This window comes from Mobula hypostoma, chromosome 11 (assembly GCF_963921235.1).
Source record: "Mobula hypostoma chromosome 11, sMobHyp1.1, whole genome shotgun sequence".
Taxonomy (NCBI): Eukaryota; Metazoa; Chordata; class Chondrichthyes; order Myliobatiformes; family Myliobatidae; genus Mobula; species Mobula hypostoma.
Genome location: NC_086107.1, coordinates 98082936 through 98100795, shown reverse-complemented (window position 1 = coordinate 98100795; position 17860 = coordinate 98082936). Strand labels below are relative to the sequence as shown.

The 17860-nt window shown below is 45.0% G+C and overlaps 1 protein-coding gene across 1 annotated transcript in view; it reads left to right on the top strand.

Annotated features, from left to right (window-relative positions):
• Window positions 1-17860, top strand: part of sun2 (Sad1 and UNC84 domain containing 2) — a 71294-nt gene that overhangs the window by 29687 nt on the left and 23747 nt on the right. Inside the window, exons 8-12 of the mRNA XM_063062605.1 lie at window positions 8642-8772; window positions 11594-11830; window positions 12181-12258; window positions 15714-15757; window positions 16491-16650. Coding sequence (XP_062918675.1) covers window positions 8642-8772; window positions 11594-11830; window positions 12181-12258; window positions 15714-15757; window positions 16491-16650 — 650 coding nt within the window. The remainder of the gene's footprint in view (window positions 1-8641; window positions 8773-11593; window positions 11831-12180; window positions 12259-15713; window positions 15758-16490; window positions 16651-17860) is intronic.

The window sequence follows — 17860 nt, the reverse complement described above, 5'->3', positions numbered from 1 at the left end:
ACAATACTTTCTCTGAAACTACACACAAACTTCACACCTCCCGATTCGCACCCACACCACAGACATCAAATGAATTTTAATCAGGATCGTCTGGTCTGGGATTCACAGCTTTTAGGGGCCCATTGTTCAGAGCTGCTCTCCAAATTGAATCCACAATCCATATTCAGATGTGAAGGCTGGGTAGCCAAAGTAATTTGCTATAGGTAAATGTGCTCAACCCAAAAATTGCTCTAAAGGGCCATTCTTGTTTTGATCCTCATCACCAAAACGTTACGTATCCGCAGGGTGAGAACGACAACGATTAAACATCATTTAACTGAATCATGTTAGCAAAGGTACAAGATGGACAATTTACAGTGTGAGAGCTATGAAACGAATTCGCCGAGACAAAAAGATGTGCTCCTGAAAGCCCACGCCAGACAGTGTGCCTCCCACATGTAGGAGGCCCAGTTGATTCACCGCGCGATTGTGTTCGCATGTGCACTCGCCCGGTTCTTGCCATCGATCTTAGAAATATAGAAAACCTACAGGGCAATAGAGGTCCTTCAGCCCACAAAGCTGTGCCGACCATGTGCTTACCTTAAAAATTGCCTAGGGTTACTCATACCCTCTATTTTTCTGAGCTCCATGTACCTATCCAGGAGTCTCTTAAAAGAGCCTATGGTATACCCCTCCGCCACTGTCACCGGCAGCCTATTCCACGTACTCGCCACTCTCTGCATTTTTAAAAAAAAACAACTTACCCCTGACATCGCCTCTGAACCTACTTCAAAGCACCTTAAAACTGTGCCCTCTTGTGCTAGCCATTTCATCCCTGAGAAAAAGCCTCTGACTATCCACACGATCAATGCCCCTCATCAACTTATACACCTCTATCAGGTCACCTCTCGTCCTCCATTGCTCCAAAGAGAAAAGGTCGCGTTCACTCAACCTGTTTTCATAAGGCATCTTCCTCAATCCAGGCAACATCCTTGTAAATCTCCTCTGCACCCCTTCTATGGTTTTCACATCCTTCCTGTAGTGAGGTGACCAGAACTGAGCACAGTTCTCCAAGTGGAACCTGATCAGGGTCCTGTATAGCTGCAACATTATCTCTCAGCTCTTAAACTCAATCCCACAATTGATGAAGGCCAATGCACCATATGCCATCTTAACCACTAAGTTAACCTGCGCAGCAGCTTTGAGTGTCCTATGGATTTGCACCCCAAGATCCCTCTGATCCTCCACACTGCCAAGAGTCTTACCATTAATACTAAATTCTGCCATCATATTTGACCTACCAAAATGAACCATCTCACACTTATCTGGGTTGAACTCCATCTGCCACTTCTCAGCCCAGTTTTGCATCCTATCAATATCCCGTTGTAACCTCTGACAGCCCTCCACACTATCCACAACACCACCAACCTTTGTGTCATCAGCAAATTTACTAACCCATCCCTCCACTTTCTCATCCAGGTCATTTATAAAAATCACGAAAGTAAGGGTCGCAGAACAGATCCCTGAGGCACACCACCGGTCACTGACCTCCATGCAGAATATGACCTGTCTACAACCACCCTTTGCCTTCTGTGGGCAAGCCAGTTCTAGATCCACAAAGCAATATCCCCTTGGATCCCATGCCTCCTTACTTTCTCAATAAGCCTTGCATGGGGAACCTTATCAAATGCCTTGCTGAAATCCATATACGCTACACCTATGGCTCTACCTTCATCAATGTGTTTAGTCACATCCTCAAAAAATTCAATCAGGCTCATAAGGCACGACCTGCCTTTGACATCTGACTATTCCTAAACGTATTATGCCTCTTTAAATGTTCATAAATCCTGCCTCTCAGGATCTTCTCCATCAGCTTACCAACCACTGAAGTAAGACTCACTGGTCTATAAGCTTGTGGGCTCTCTCTACTCCCTTTCTTGAATAAGGGAACAGCATCTGCACCCCTCCAATCCAGGTCATCATCTTCACGTTCTGTTCCTGGACAACTTCACTTTCGGTCCATTCGCTACTTCATTCAGTTTCGATTGCTGTCCTTTCCTCTTCCAATTGCATCAGCTCTTCATCTATCAGTTCTTGGTCATGGGATGCCAAAACCTCTTCAACATCATCTTGTCAACTTCCACAAGCCAAACTCACTTTGTCCTTACTTCATTCACCACGATCGAAACGCTTAATTATGTCTAGTTTTATGCTAAGTGTAACACCCTTACGAGCTCTTTTAGGCTTTTCCGATACCTTAGAACTCATCTTGCTAACGGCTGCTCACAGGCACTTGTTTAAGCAATGCCGGCTAGAATGCAGTTCCGGGGGAGGAGCTTGGCTGCTTGGGGCACGCGCTGCTTTTTTCACTCGCTGCCTTTTTTCATAACAGTGAAAACACCTTCTGTTAGCGAAAACGGGTAACTAATGTAGGTCTTTTGTAACAGCAAGGTTTGGTAAAGCGAACGTTCGAAAAGCGGGGAACACCTGTACTTGTAGAATGTCTTGGGGTTTTCTTTAGTCCTGCTCGCCTTGGCCTTCTCATGGCCCCTTCTGGCTCTCCTAATTTCATTCTTAAGCTCCTTCTTGCTAGCCTTATAATCTTCTAGATCTTTATCATTACCTAATTTTTTTTTAACCTTCCTTCTTGACTAGATTTACAACAGCCTTTGGAGACCATGGTTCCTGTACTCTACCATCCTTTCCGTCTCATTGGAGTGTACCTATGCAAAACTCCACGCAAATATCCCCTGAACGTTTGCCAAATTTGTTCTGTGCATTTCCCTGAGAACATCTGTTTCTTGTAAAGTACCGACTGGTTTTGGATGCAAGTGGCATCTCAATATTGTTTAGGCTGGAATAATCGACTGCTTGGGTTTGCTACTGCTGTTTGGATGGGTTTTTATTGTTCTGGCAGCAAGGGAGGTTTGAGCAAGGATTTGGGAGGAGATGAATGGAACTGGAAATGAGGGCAAGAAGTTGGTGAGTATGGAAAGAACAAACAAAGGTAAGATAGCATAACATGAAAATGTGGCTCTGATTAATGCTATTCACTTAATGACAAGGATTCCTCATCGTAGACAGTGCCTTGGGATTGAGAACCTGCTTTCACCCTGATTTTCAGTTCTGAGGTGACTGAGGCTAATGTTGGAACCCAGTGTCACCCAGATTCTGAGCCTTGGGGTGGGTTGAGGGTAATTTGCTCCTTCTGCTGTTCACTCTGTGCTCACGATGCATGGGCTGGGTTCCCAAAACCATCCTGAATACTCCTTCCCAGCTTTAAACCAGAGATTCTCAGTGGTCTGGGGGAGTTATGTTTTTTTTCCCGGAGTCTGTGCATACATCTTTGGTTCTGTCCACCTGGTAACTTCATGTCATGATGGAGTTTGAATTAGTGTTTGTTTTGGGGATCTAGTGTCATGACCTTGCCTAATGTAGCCAACTGCATTGTTAAAGGGGCCAAAACTAGGGAATATGTTGTGGGGGAGGATGCTGATGTTGGTTGACTTAGCTTTCTGGTGTATTTGAAAGATTTTGCAGAGACAACGTTAGTGCCTTGAGGTGCCAGCTATACATCTCTAAGTTAGAGGAGGATAGGGATTGATGCTGCTAGTCGGGTGTGGGTTGGATAGAGTCTATTTAATGAGACAAATGAGCTAAAGACACCCATACAACATGCAGATGTATGATAATTACTTATTGCTGAATTACAGCTCAGAGAGGACTGGACTGTGAGGTTAACGTCCCTGTAAAGTTTCAGACAAAATGAGGAGGGCGAGAGTGGTGGTGGCGTGGATTTTAGTGAGACTTTTGATGAGGTCCACCTTGCAGGCCCTTGAGTTACTACGCAAATAGCAAATTGGAACCAAAAATATATCTGTGCTGGGGGGTGGGGTTTCCACAGTGCTCAGTACCTTATTTTGCTTAATTAATATGTTAAAATGTAGCTGTAAGTATTCAGGGTACGATGAGAAATTTGCAGATGGTTTAAAGGTTGGCCATAGTGGTACCAGTGAGGAGTGTTACAGATTGCAGGAGATATTTATAGGCCGGTCAGCTGGGCAGAGGAGCGGCTAACTGAATTTGATCCAGAGAAGTGTGAAGTACAATATTTGCAGCAGGGGTTGTAACAATAGAACAATATTGTAGTGTGGTGCAACAGAAGGACTTTGGAGTATACATTCACAATCCTTGGGGACAGGAGAATAGTCATAGAACACTACATCACAGAAACAGGCCATTCAGTTCATCTAGTCTGTCCCACACCATTGACCTGCCCCCAAACCAAAGCCTTCCATACCCCTCCCATCCATGTATCTATCCAAATTTCTCTTAAATGTTGAGATCGAGCCTGCATCTACCATTTGCACTGTCAGCTCATTCCACACTCTCACCACCCTGTGAATAAAGAAGCTTCCCTTCCTGTTCCCCTTAAACATTACACTTTTCACCCTTAACCCAGGACTTCTAGCTCTAGTCTCACTTGACCTCAGTGGAAAAAGCCTGCTTGCATATACCCCTCATAATTTTGTATACCACTATCAAACCTCCTCTCATTCTTCTATGTTCTAGGGAATAAAGTCCTAACCTATTCAGTTTTTCCCCATAATTCAGGTCCTTGGGTCCCAAAAACACCCTTGCAAGTTTTCTCTGTACTCTTACAATCTTATTTACATCTTTCCTGTAGGTAGGTGACCAAAACTGCACATAGTTCTCCAGCTTAGGCCTCACCAATATGTTCTACAATTTCAGCATTACATCTCAACTTCTGTATTCAATATTTGGACTTATGATGGCCAATGGGCCAAAAGCTTTCTTTAGGACCCTACGTACCTGTGACGGAACTTTTGTCAAATTATGGACCTGTATTCCCAGATCCCCATGTTCTACGCACTCACTCCTCAGTGCCCTAGCGCTTACTGTATAAGACTTACCCTGGCTGTTCCTACCAAAGTGCAAAACCTTGCACTTGACTGCGTTAAATTCTATCTGCTATTTTCCAGCTGATGCAGATCCCGCAGCAAGCCATGATGGTCATCCTCACTGTCAAATACATCCCCAATCTTGATGTCGTCCACAAATTTGCTGATCTGGTTTACCACATTATCCGGATCATTGATATAGATGACAAACAACAAAGGACCCAGTACCAATCCTTGTGGCACACCACTAGTCAAAGACCTCCAGTCAGAGAGGCAACCATCTACTACCACTCTCTGGCTTCTTCAAAGCCAATGCCTCATCCAATTTACTACCTCATCTTACATGCCAAACAACTGATCCTTCTTGACCAAGCTCCCATGAGCTACCTTTTCAAAGGTCCTGCTAAAGTCCATGGAGGCAACATACACTGCCTTGCCTTCATCAGCTTTTCTGGTAACTTCCTCAAAAAAAAAAAAAAAAAAAAAAAAATGAGATTGGTTAGACCTACAAATCCATCTTGACTATCTCTAATCAGTCCTTGTCTATTCAAATATTTACATATCTGGTCCCTTCAAATACTTTGTAATAATTTTCTCACTATTGATGTCAGGCTCACTGGCCTATAATTACCTGGCTAATTCTTAGAGCCTTACTTAAAAAGCAGAACAAGATTAGTTATCCTCCAATCCTCTGGCACCTCACCAGTGCCTAAGGATGTTTAAAATATCTCTGCTAAAGCCCCCATAATTTCAGCACTAGCCTCCCACAGGGACCAAGTGAGCACCTTGTTAGGCCCTGGGGATTTATCCACCCTAATTTCCTTCAAGACAGCAAACAACTCCTCCTCTGTAATCTGTATAAGGTCCATGACCTCGCTTCTGCTTTGCCTCAGTTCTGTAAACTTTGTCTCTTGAGTAAATTCAGACGCAAAAAATCAATTTCAGATCTCCCCCATCTCTTTCAGCTCCACACAAAGAATGCCTTACTGATCTTCCAGAGCACCAATTTTGTCCCTTGCCAATTTTATCCTTTTATTCTTAATATATCTGTAGAAGACATTGGGACCTTGTTTGCTTGAACAACCTTGTGCCACCTTTTGGCCCTCCTGACTTTCTCCTTCGCGTTCTGTTGTATTTCTTATACTCCCTAACCACCTCATTTGTTCCTACTTGCCTGTATCTGTAATGCAGCTAATTCATTTTATGAACCAGGGCTTCAATATCTCTTGAAAGCCAAGATTTCCAAAACCTGTTATCCTTGCCTTTTATTCTGATAGGACATGCACTACAAACTCTGTACTCTCAAAATTACACTTTTGAAGGTCTCCCCCTTACCAAGTACACCTTTGCCAGAAACAACCTGTCCCAATCTACACTTGCCAGATACCATCAATATTGGCTTTACTCCAGTTTAGAATCTCAACCCACAGACCAGACTTATCCTTTCCCGTAATTAGTTTGAAACTAATGGCATTATGATCACTAGATGCATAATGTTCCCCTATGCAAACTTCTGCCACCTGCTGTGTCTCATTCCCTAGTAGAAGATCTAGTATTGCTCTCTCTCTAGTTGGGACTTCTGTTTACTGATTAAGGAAACTTTCCTGAATATATTTGATAAACTCTTTCCCTTCCAACCCTTTTATAGTATGGGAGTCCCAGTCAATACGTGGAAAGTTAAAATCACCTACTATCACAATGTTGTGTTTCTTACAACAGTCTGCGATGTCTTGACAAGTTTGCTCCTGTAAATCCTGTGGACAGTTGGATAGTCTATAATATAATTCCATTAATGTGGGCAGACCTTCCTTCTTCAGTTTTACCCATAAAGCCTCACTGGATGAGTTCTCCAGTCTGTCCTGACAGAGAACTGCCGTGACATTTTCCCTGACTAGCAATGCCACCTTCCCCCTTTAATCCCTCCTGCTTTATCACGTCTAAAACAATGGAACCCTGGAACATTGAGCTGCCAGTCCCGCCCTTCCTGCAACCAAGTCTCAGCAATGGCAACCAGTAGCTACACTGTCATAATTCCACATGCCCTAAGCTCATCCGCCTTTCCAACAATACTCCTTGCGTTGAACTGTCGCAGCCCAGAACATTAGTCCCATCATACTCAACCTTTTGATTCCTGACGTATGTATGCATAACAATAACTTTCCCACAACCACTCCACTCTTATTTGGTGTGCTCGTTCCCATCCCCCTGCATCTCTAGTTTACTCCCCCTCCCCCCCCAACCCACCACCCACCCATGCAGCACTAGTAAATCTTCCTGCTAGGGTATTAGCTCCCCCTCCAATTGAGGTGCAAACCATTCCTTCTGTACAGTCCCACCTTCCGTGGTAGAGAGCCCAATTATTCAAAAACTTGAAGCCCTGCCTCCTGCACTGTCTCCTTAGCCACGTGTTAAATTGTATAATCTTCCTATTTCTGACCTTACTAGCACGTGGCACTGGTAGCAATCCTGAGATCACAACCTTGGAGGTTCTGTCCTTTAACTTTGCACCCATCTCCCTGAACTCACCCTGTCACCCCTCCTACCCATGTCATTGGTACCGAGATTAACCACAGCCTCCGGCTGCTCCCTCTGCTGAGGACTCGATCTGAAATGTCCCTGACCCTGGCACCCAGGAGGTAACATACCACCCAGGAATCTCGTTCTTGTTCACAAAATCTCCTTTCTGTACCTCTAACCACCAAATCCCCTATCACTATAGCTCGCCTCTTCTCCAGTGGAGTGGATAGAGATGTGCAAAATGCTAATGAACCAATGCTGAAAATACTCAAGTCAAGTAGCATCTACGTAGAGAGGCACAGTTAAGAATGATTAATCTTTTTGCCAGGGTACAAGAGCCTGAAACTAGAGGGAATTGATTTAAGGCAAGAGGGAAAATTCTACAGGGGCAGCTTTTCACACAAACTGTGCTGGGTATATGGAATGAGCTGCCATAAGAAATGATAGAGCAAGGTACAATTACCACATATAAAAATATTTAGACAGGTACATGAATAGGAAAGATTTAGAAGAATATGGTTCACATGTCAGTAAATGAGACTTGTTTAGGTAGGCAAATTAATCACCATGGACAAGTAGGGCCAAGTTGTCTGTTTCCATGTTGTATGATTCTATGGTTTTAAGATGCTTTTTGTTAAAAAATCAATTAAGGTATAGAATATAAGAGCAAGGAGGTTATGCCAGAACTGTGTGCAAGACCTGTGAAACCACAGCCTGAGCTTTCTGTGCAGTTTTTGTCACAACATGACATGAAAGATCTGTTTACACTGGAGAGAGCGTAGAAGAGATTTATAAGGATGTTGCCGGGACTGGAATTTCAGCCATGACAAGAAGTTGAATGGGTTGGAGTTGTTTTAAGAGGAGTTTGAGGGGACATTTAATTGAGTTGCATAAATGGGAACCTAGATAGAATTTATAGAAAGGACCTGTTCTTTGGCTGATGGGTCAAGAACCAAGAGACATAGATTTAAAGTAATGGTAGAAGGATAAGAGAAGCGTTGATGAGAAAGCTTCACCCAGGATGCTGGGGTGTGGAACTCTGTCTAAAAGAGTGGAGAGGCAGAAATCCTCACAGCATTGAAGCTCGGTGTGTTCTTGAGGAGCCAAGGGCTGCAGACCCAGTGCAGAGAGGTGGGTTAGGGTGGGAAACTGGCACCTACATTATGGGCCAAATGGCCTCCTGTATCTTAAATATATGTTTTCTTTTTGTTCTGGTTCTGCAGGTGTTTGCCTCTTACTCTCAGCCAGAAGTATCTGGTCTCGTGCTGAGAAGCCAGTGGAAGGAGCAGAAGTTGAGAAGAGGGTAGTTGGGTCTCGGAAGCCGGCAGCCCCTGTGCTGGACCTCACTCTACAGGTGAGCTCCTACGCATTAAGTCGGTAGCTTCTGGTTCACTCTGGTGGCCAGTCTCACTGTAGCTCCTGGAGTCGTGTCTCCAGCCTGGCTCACAGATTTGCTGGAGCTACTATGGCTGCAGGTTCCCACAAAGTCCACTCACCCCTCCCCCCAGATAATGGTACAGCCATCAGTGACTTTAGCAACTTGCGCGTCCATAGGTTGTTATCAGTGTAGTTGTCCCCATATCTGAGACTTGAGGATAGTTTCAGAATCCAGTGAATACCCAGTGCATCCCTACACTCACTGGAGTTCTTCCCCAAAGCACAATCTGAGAAACTTAACTGGCCCTTTAAAGCCAACCTCAGTCACGTAGGTGCAAAATTAAATGCCCTGTTGCCTTCCTCAGCTGACACCTCCCATCACCTGCAGACCAACAGACTGAAGGCTGTTGCCCCGGTTGCATTTACGGGGTCTAGTTTCCTCACAATGTGCCTGTTCAGTATGATGCAGGAGAGTGGACCAATGCTCTTGAATGTGGAGTTTTTTTTAAAAATGTGTGTCAGACACTCTCACCCTTTCCCAGAGATTTTAATGCTTTCAATCGTGTTGCATCCACTGGATCAACAGACCACCAAAACTCTTGTATTTATATTCAGAAGAAAGCCATTCAGCCCATCAGCATTTTACACAGATAATTTATTGCAGCAGTTAACCCACCTTTGGGTCTTTGTGATGTGAGAGGTTTTGATTTTATAGTTCTTCAACTTCAAACCAGTCCTCTGTTGTCTTGACCAACTTGCAATCAGCCTGGAGATCTGACTCATCTTGTCCTGGACACCGAAATGCCGTCATTTGCTGCCTCCGCTGTGCCTTCAGAGATCAAAGTTCCAAATTTGAAATTCCCTCCCTATGACAGTTAGACACTCTGGGCGGAAGGACAAGCATTGGGTACTGGGCTTGAACAGTAGACTGAGTCCAGGACAGAGCAGCCAACTGCTTCTGACTTGTAGTTGGAGGAAATTTCTTTGCACAGGTTACTGGTGTCAGGCAAGTTGTGCGCTCGCAGGGGACCGCAGGGGAACTCTGTATGGATGTGCTCCCTCCTGTGGGCAGATGAGCTGACGGGGTGTTGAAGCTGGAAAGGCTACAGCACACTGATGCTGTTCCAGTTGTGAATGTAAACCCTTGTCACTTACAGTTCCTTAAGCCAATGCTATGTGGCCGGACTTTGGTCCACAAACTGGAGTTCTCCAAATGGAAAAATTCTCCCTCCAGCTCATTCAAGAAGCGGCTTCAAACAGAGAGAGGTGTTCAAATCAGAGGGCTGTATTACAAAATTATCATGGAGAACTCCATGAGTTAGAACTCTCTACATGGGGAGCGAGGGAGGGAGTGATGCAATTAACCTCCAGTGTTGAGACAATGCACACTAAACAAAATCCTTGTGTAGGGCAGTCTGACCCAATCAGGCATTTTTCCCTCCCTGTCATTCACCTGGTTGCCCATCCTCCCTGCCAATCACAACACAGAACACTTGGTTTTCCCCTTCCTTCCTGTCAGTCAAACATCCGTCTCTCCAGCTTCCGAAGGTGCCTCTGTCTGGTCTCCCATTCACTTGCCTGTCATTCCAGTGCAGCTGGCATCTGTAGGTGGGACCCACATCTGAATTGACTGCAGCATTAATGCAGCCATTGACCTGTACTTTAAAGATCCTGTGGGGAAAGGGACTGGGGTGGAGAGAGTGCTTCAGCATTTCTTTGGCCTTGATGGGCAGTTCATCTCCATGAATTAATTTCTTGATCCTCAGGAAAACCTGGCCTAACAGGTTTCTGAATGAAGGCTGTCATTTCCTCAGTCACACCTGGTCTGAGTCCTGAGCTTCCAGTTCAGCAGTAGGGACCTATTTTGCAGTCATTCAGTCGCCCACAGGCTGACAGATTTCTGGCTGGTTTCTAAGAATTGCCCAACACATGGCCTTTGGTTATTTTATGCAGCACTGCCCTCCCTGCACCCATGTGTGTGCAGTTTGCACAGTCCTTGTCAACTGCCTGTATCTGTGTGGCCAGCACCCATTCCTCCTCCAATGGCAACAAGTCAGGAAGAGTCTAAAGAACTAATTTGGGTGGATAATTTTGGTCATTACAGTGCAGGAGGCTCTTGAGGCCATAGTGTGCACGTCAGCTCCAGTAAGTAAACATGGAATCAAACTGCATACAGTCCCCTCGCAGAAAGAGAAGTGAGACTGTTGTTGGTTTGTGTCTGTGGTTATGAGGTGTTGGTAAAAGCCTGGCACCCAGGCACAACGCAACATCTAAATTTAACATCGTGAAGACGTGATACCCGAGGTGGGATTTGCTCTCTCTGCAGTCTGTGAGTGTTTTGTTTCAGGAAGGGCTTAAAACCAAACACTGGGCTGCCACTGGAGAAATGTTGATTGGGGGGTTGGTGAGAAGGGAGCGGGAGAGCTAGAAAAGTAGGGGAGAGGTGGCGACAAGGAGGGAAACAGCAGCAGCAGGAGGAATGGCTGAAGGGAGGGTCAGAGGAAATGTGAGCGACAGGGATTAGTGGAGAGAAGGGAGATAATGAGGTAGGCTGCTAGTTGGCTGGGGGGGGTGCAAAGTGATTGGGGTTGGAAATTGGGGAGGGCTGAAGGGATGCAAAGATGAGGACTGCCAGGGTCAACTGCGAAGGTAGTGTTTTAGATTTCAGGGGACACTCTCCTCACTGTGCCCCACAGAAGAGCTGGGCCTTGGCTGCGGCAGTAAATCTGCACTCATCTGGTTGACGGGTGGTGGCGGGTAATGTTCTGGGCTGGGCTGACGTCTACCACCATTTCTAGTCTGAATTGCAGGCACGAGTGCAGAGAATGGAGCAGCAGCTCGAACAGCTGACCACTGACTTCCGGGCTTGGCTGGCCCAAGGCATTGGGCAGGGTCAGCCCAGGGAGGCGCAGCCCGATCATGTCACACCCCCACTGACACAGGCCCACATCGGCAAGCTGCTCGGCGAGATGACCAACCAGAAACTGGAGGAGCTTCGAGACAGCCTGCCCTTCGACTCACTGAGGAGGGTTCAGGTGAGTGTCAAATTCCATCTCCACTCCTGGGAGCACAGCTAGGGACCCTCCTGCCACTGCGAGTCAGGACATCAGGGAAATGTGAAGCCAGTGAAATTCAGTTCATGGGGGGGGGGGCAGTGTTGTGGGTTATGAGACAGTGATTAGGGTGAGGTGTGGGCAGACAGTCTGAGCACAGGCGATCCGGCTGTTGGTTAACTTGTTTCAGCAACCTGGTAATCTCTCTTTCTAAAGGTGTTGGATGGAGATGCTCAGGGTAAGGATGTATATTCTTGGTGAGGCTCAGGACCTTGGGGAGAGAGGAGATGTAACTGGAGAAATTTGGTGACTCTTGGTCTCTTTACTTCCAGGCTGACGTAGCTGCCATCCAGCAGAAGCAAGAGGGCCAGATGGAGCCTGAACTACGAGCAGTTAGTAGTCAAAACCAGGTGGGTACAAGAGCGGTAAGGGGGCTGAGGACTGTGGTGTGGCAGTCTCTCTTGGCCTGCTTGTGATTAGAGGAGCAGATTTTAAAAAATATTTTATTTATGATTTTCTACAAACTACAGCATAGAAGAAAAAAAATCAGTAGTATAAATAGAAGGATCATTGCAATACAGACAAAAATAGCAATAATACAAATCTTAACAAATGAGCAAGTCACCCAAATTAAAAATGAAAAATTAGAAAGGAAAGCACCCAACCCATCTACTATCCCACTCCAAGCCAACTTATATTATAAGTATAAATATTTGAAAGGACATTGGAGATAAACTTTTATCACCCCAGAACTATATATTGTACTAAAAAGAGAAATGAATAATAATAATAATAATAAAAAGCAGCCTGCTACCTAATCAAAGAAAGCTGGAAATGCAGGATCTGACTATCAAGGGAAGAAAAAAAAATACACCTGTAAGTGAGAATTATGAGGGGGAGCAGATTCCTGCAGACTCGTGCTCCCACCATGTGCCTGCCCTCTGACTACACTGTCTGTCTATCTGATGTGAATTCATAACTTTTCATCTAAGTGAGACCTGGCCACTAATATCAGGTGGGCCTTCTCTCCTTTGCCTCCATACCTCATGGCTGCTCCACCTCCCAGTTAGAACTTTTATCCCAGAGCTGCTTTCTGTGCTAACCAATTATCCTCGTGTTCCATATATCAAAGTCAGTTACCTCAGCCTAGAATATATTTGGGGATTAAGTCTCCCCAGCCTCTTTGGCAGAGAATCCCACTCCATCTTGTGGGTAGTAAGTTGCTGCAGTTAAATTAAGCTGTGACAGGTAACGGGGTCTTGGTCCAGGCCTGTGATCATTCTGAGCCAGCCGGTAAATCCAGCATTAATGGATATGGGGCACGGGCTGTTCAAAGTCTGCAGCAGAAATTTTGTTAAAATCTTCAATAGTTGCAAGCACATCCAGAAAATGGAGAAAAATGACTATCTGGCATTTTGAAATCTGAGATGGATGGGAAGTGGAAAGCATCTGGATTAAACCTGGGCAGGCATGCCTGCCCTCTTGTTGGTCTTGTCTATGTGAAACATAGAGCCTCTTATTGAGTCTATCAGGAAGGACACAGCGTAGCTAGGGCAATAATCCAGTCAGATAAAATCTGTGTATTTCAACAACATCACTGTCTTCTGCATGGATCCACGCATCCAGAGATTGATCAGCATCCGCTCCCAGTGTGAACTGGTTTCATAGTCATAGTCATACTTTATTGATCCCGAGGGAAATTGGTTTTCTTTACAGTTGCACCAACCAAGAATAGAGTATAAATATAGCAATATAAAACCATAAATAATTAAATAGTAATATGTAAATTATGCCAGATGGAAATAGTCCAGGACCAGCCTATTGGCTCAGGGTGTCTGACCCTCCAAGGGAGAAGTTGTAAAGTTTGATGGCCACAGGCAGGAATGACTTCCTATGATGCTCTGTGTTGCATCTCAGTGGAATGAGTCTCTGGCTGAATGTACTCCTGTGCCCAACCAGTACATTATGTAGTGGATGGGAGACATTGTCCAAGATGGCATGCAACTTGGACAGCATCCTCCTTTCAGACACCATCATCAGGGAGCCTGCACAGCCATTGTGTGTGTGAGGAGTAGGATGTTCAAGATCAAAGTCCAGCATCCCTTCCCTGCTGTAGCTGGGCTCCCTATAGCAGACATATCAAAGCACTGCAGAGTTATTGGGGCGGCACAGTAGTGTAATGCCATTACAGCACCGCCAACCCTGATTCAGTTCTGCTGCTCTCTGTATGGAGTTTGTACATTCTTCCCGTGACCACGTGGAGTTCCTCTGGGTCCTCTGGTTTCCTCCAACATTCCAAAGGTGTACTGGTTAATTGATCATATGGGTGTTAACTCGGTGGCCCGGACTCATTGCACTGGAAGGGTCTGTTATATTTTATTTGGAGATACAGCAAGGTAAGAAACATCACCAGTGCTGCCTCCAAAATCTCCCATATGCACTGGAGATATTATCACTCTGATGTCAGTGTTGTCTCTCAGACAATATCCACTCAGTCAGTCACGTAGGTCAGGCGCAGATGCACTATTCCAAGTTCTAGTGAGAAGAAATTCACTGATGAACGTAGAACACTAAAGCACTGTATAGTCCCTACGGCCTGGGGCGGGGGGAGCGCGGAAGAGAGAGAGGGAGAGAGAGAGAGAGATATATATGGATTAAGGAATGCTCTTGCAGCCTACCTGGAAAATGTACAGCGTACCTACTGTATGCTGGGAATTCCTGGCTTGTGACTGCTGAAAGTGAACCTCGAGTCCATGCTTCAGGAGCAAACAGACTCCCTAAGTAAGCAGTGGAAGAAGCATACCACACCCCAGATTGCCCACCTAGCAGCTGCCTCCTGCCCCATCTATGGGAAAAGTCTGCGGTTCCCACTCTGGAATCCACAAAGTCAGACTAGAAACAAGACATTATTGATATCTCAGTAGAAAGGTGTCTCAGCTGGAAGACCTAATTCCGCACTGTGTCAGTGAGCCAAGTTTGATCCTGACCTCGGGTGTTATCTGTGTGGAGATGGAACAAATGTTGAAATCAAATAGCTTGAAAATAAATTTTAGACTATGACTATGTAGATTTTATTGAGATGCTCTGGTTTCCTCCCACATCCCAAAGACATGCCAGTTGTAAATCGACCCTGGTGTGCAGGTGAGGGGTAGGATTTGGAGAGTATTTGGAAATGCGGAGAGAACTGGTTACAGGGAAAGTTAGGAGAAATGAAATTCTATATGAGTAGGCATAGTTCAAAGTAAATTTATTATCAAAGTACATGCATGTCACCATATAAGCCCTGTGATTCATTTTATTGTGGGCATACCCAATAACTCCATACTAGAATAACCATAACAGAACCAATGAGAGAGTGCAACAACTTGGGCATTCAACCAGTGTGCAAAAGACACCAAACTGTGCAACTGTAAAAAGGAAGAAAGTATAATAATAATAAATAAGCAAGAAATTTAAAAAAAAAACATGAAGTGAAGATTCCTTGAAAGTGAGTTCATAGGTTTGGGAACATTTCAGTGGGTCGAGTGAAGGTATCCCCTTTGGTTCAAGAGCCTGATGGTTGAGGGGTAGTAACTGTTCTTGAACCTGGTGATGTGAGTCCTGAGGCTCCTGTACCACCTTCCTGATGGCAGCAGCGAGAAGACCTGGGTGGTGGGGGTCCCTGATGATGGATTCTGTTTTCCTGTGACAGCATTAAACACATGGACTGAAATTGCCTTCTATGTCATAAGGAAATATCAAAAGTGCAAAGATAAAGTCACTATGTATTTTGTGTGTGTGTACTTGTTGTGGGGTAAATGTAGTTATGAATAGAATTAAAATATGCGATTTAAGAAGAAATGAATATTTTGATTTCCTTCCTTAGGAGATGTTACAGAAGATGAAGGGAGTGGAATCTGCTGTTGAAAGGTACAGGGGTGGGTTGTGGTTACATTTCCCGACACTGTCAAACTGCCCACAGTGGTAGACACAGCTGCAATGTTAACTGTTACCAAATTAGCAGCTGGATGTTGACATGCTGGCCACATTGTCTGCAGCTATATCAGATGCCTGTCGTAGGTTGCACAGCAGTAAGTCTGCCTCTGGCTGAGGTGGAAGCAGTATAACACTGGTCCTGTGTTTCCAGTCAGGAGCTGAACAGCAGCACAGCCTTTCCCCTCGAACAGCAGCTTCTCTGGCTGCTGCATGAAACAGTTTAGCACCCTTTGCTGGACAAAACTGCCCTTGCCTTCTTGCAGAATTCATGTGTGTGTCTCCTCGTTTCCTGCCTTGCTACCATTTCGAAGGTGCTGAACCTTGTCTAGCTGTTGATCCACGAGTTTTAAAGGCCCCACAGCTTTGGTAACCACAAAAATCACTGAGAACCGTGGTTAACTTTTCCATTTCTTAACTCTGGCTCACTGAGGTTGACACCTCCTCCCCAGGTGACTGGAGAGACTGGGAACCTCCTGGTCCTGGATGCTGTGAAAGGCGCTAGTCAGCTGCGGTAGACAGACTGGAGCGTGATTCCTTTGGATGTGTTGATGTGTTTTCAGAATTTGCTAAAAATTATTTTTCGATCTACTCTTCGGGAATTTGCGGAATTAGCAATTTTACTAAGCTGTTGTCAGCCTGCTCTTTCTGTTTGTCTTGTTTGATGCAGCATGACTGATGAACAGAGGAAGTTACTGGCTGCAGTTGGCCAGTTGGAGGAGCAACTAAGCCAGACCCAGCAGGAGCTGCGGGCTGCACGCACGGCCCAGAAAGACGTGGTCTCCGACTTGCAAGCACTGGGCAACAGGGTTGAAAGTATGACGGATGATGTAGGTTTTACAAATTGTTTTTATTAAACTGTAAAAAAGATCAAAACTCTGTTAGTGCCTCTATCACCCTAGAGAAAGCAACCTCATTAAGGAAATTAAAATGAAAAGTAATGTTTCGTGTGGGGCTAGATGGACAGAATTTGGCTCTCAGCACTGTCTGTATTACTAAAAAGGTCATGAATAGGTTAACATTTAACAAGATGGGAAGTGTTGGAAGGGATTAGGATTTCGAAGGTACAATTTAATGTCAGAGAAATGTATACAATATACATCCTGAAATGGGTTTCTTCGCAACCGTCCACAAAAACAGAGGAGTGCCCCAAAGAATGAACGACAGTCAAATGTTAGAACCCCAAAGTCTCCCCATCCCCAGATTTGGAATAATCTGTAGTTCCATACCTCACTTCGGGCAGTTTGAGTTGGGCTTATTTTCCAACCATCTCCCTTTTCCTGTCCCCCCTCAACGATCTTGTGAGCGCCTGTCCAGGAACTTGCTACACTGGACCGTAGTAGTCCAGTGTAGCCCGTTGAGTCCAAATCAATAACAGAGTAGGAGGAGGCCACAAACTCCTCAAAGCTCACCCCACCTTACAAAATGATTGTGACTGATTATGCTGGCCTGAAGTCCTGTGCTAATTCCCCACAACCCCCAATTATGTGACCTTTCCAATGTTTATCTCCACCTAAATATACTGAATGATCTGGCCTCCACCACTCTTGGGAGGCAGAGAATTCCAAAATTGACTATCCTGTGAGAAGAAATTTCTACATTATGTCCCTCAGTTTAAAATGCTGGCCCCTTTATTTTGTTGGCATGTCCCCTTGTTCATGATATTTCTGTTAGTTAAAACATCTCAGCATCTACCCTGTCAAGAACCACCCTCCCCCTGGGTTCTTGGATGTTATTGTTTTTAAACTCTTAAGGAATACAAATATCAACTGTTATAGCATCTCTTAATAGCACAACCAGTTTATCACAGAAGTTAGCTGTGACTCCTTTGAGGGGTCAACACTGTGCTCACTCCAATATGTTCTTTCGCATCATTGGCAATATTGGAAACCTAATTTTTTTTTTTGTTAACTCCTCGAGGTCATTATTATAAACAGTAAATAGTTGGGTCGAGAGCAGATTCATCCTTCAAGCCTGAAAAGGATCTTCCTTGTGTCACTTTCCCTCTGCCCATTGCACCATCCTGGGAGAAAGTTGAGC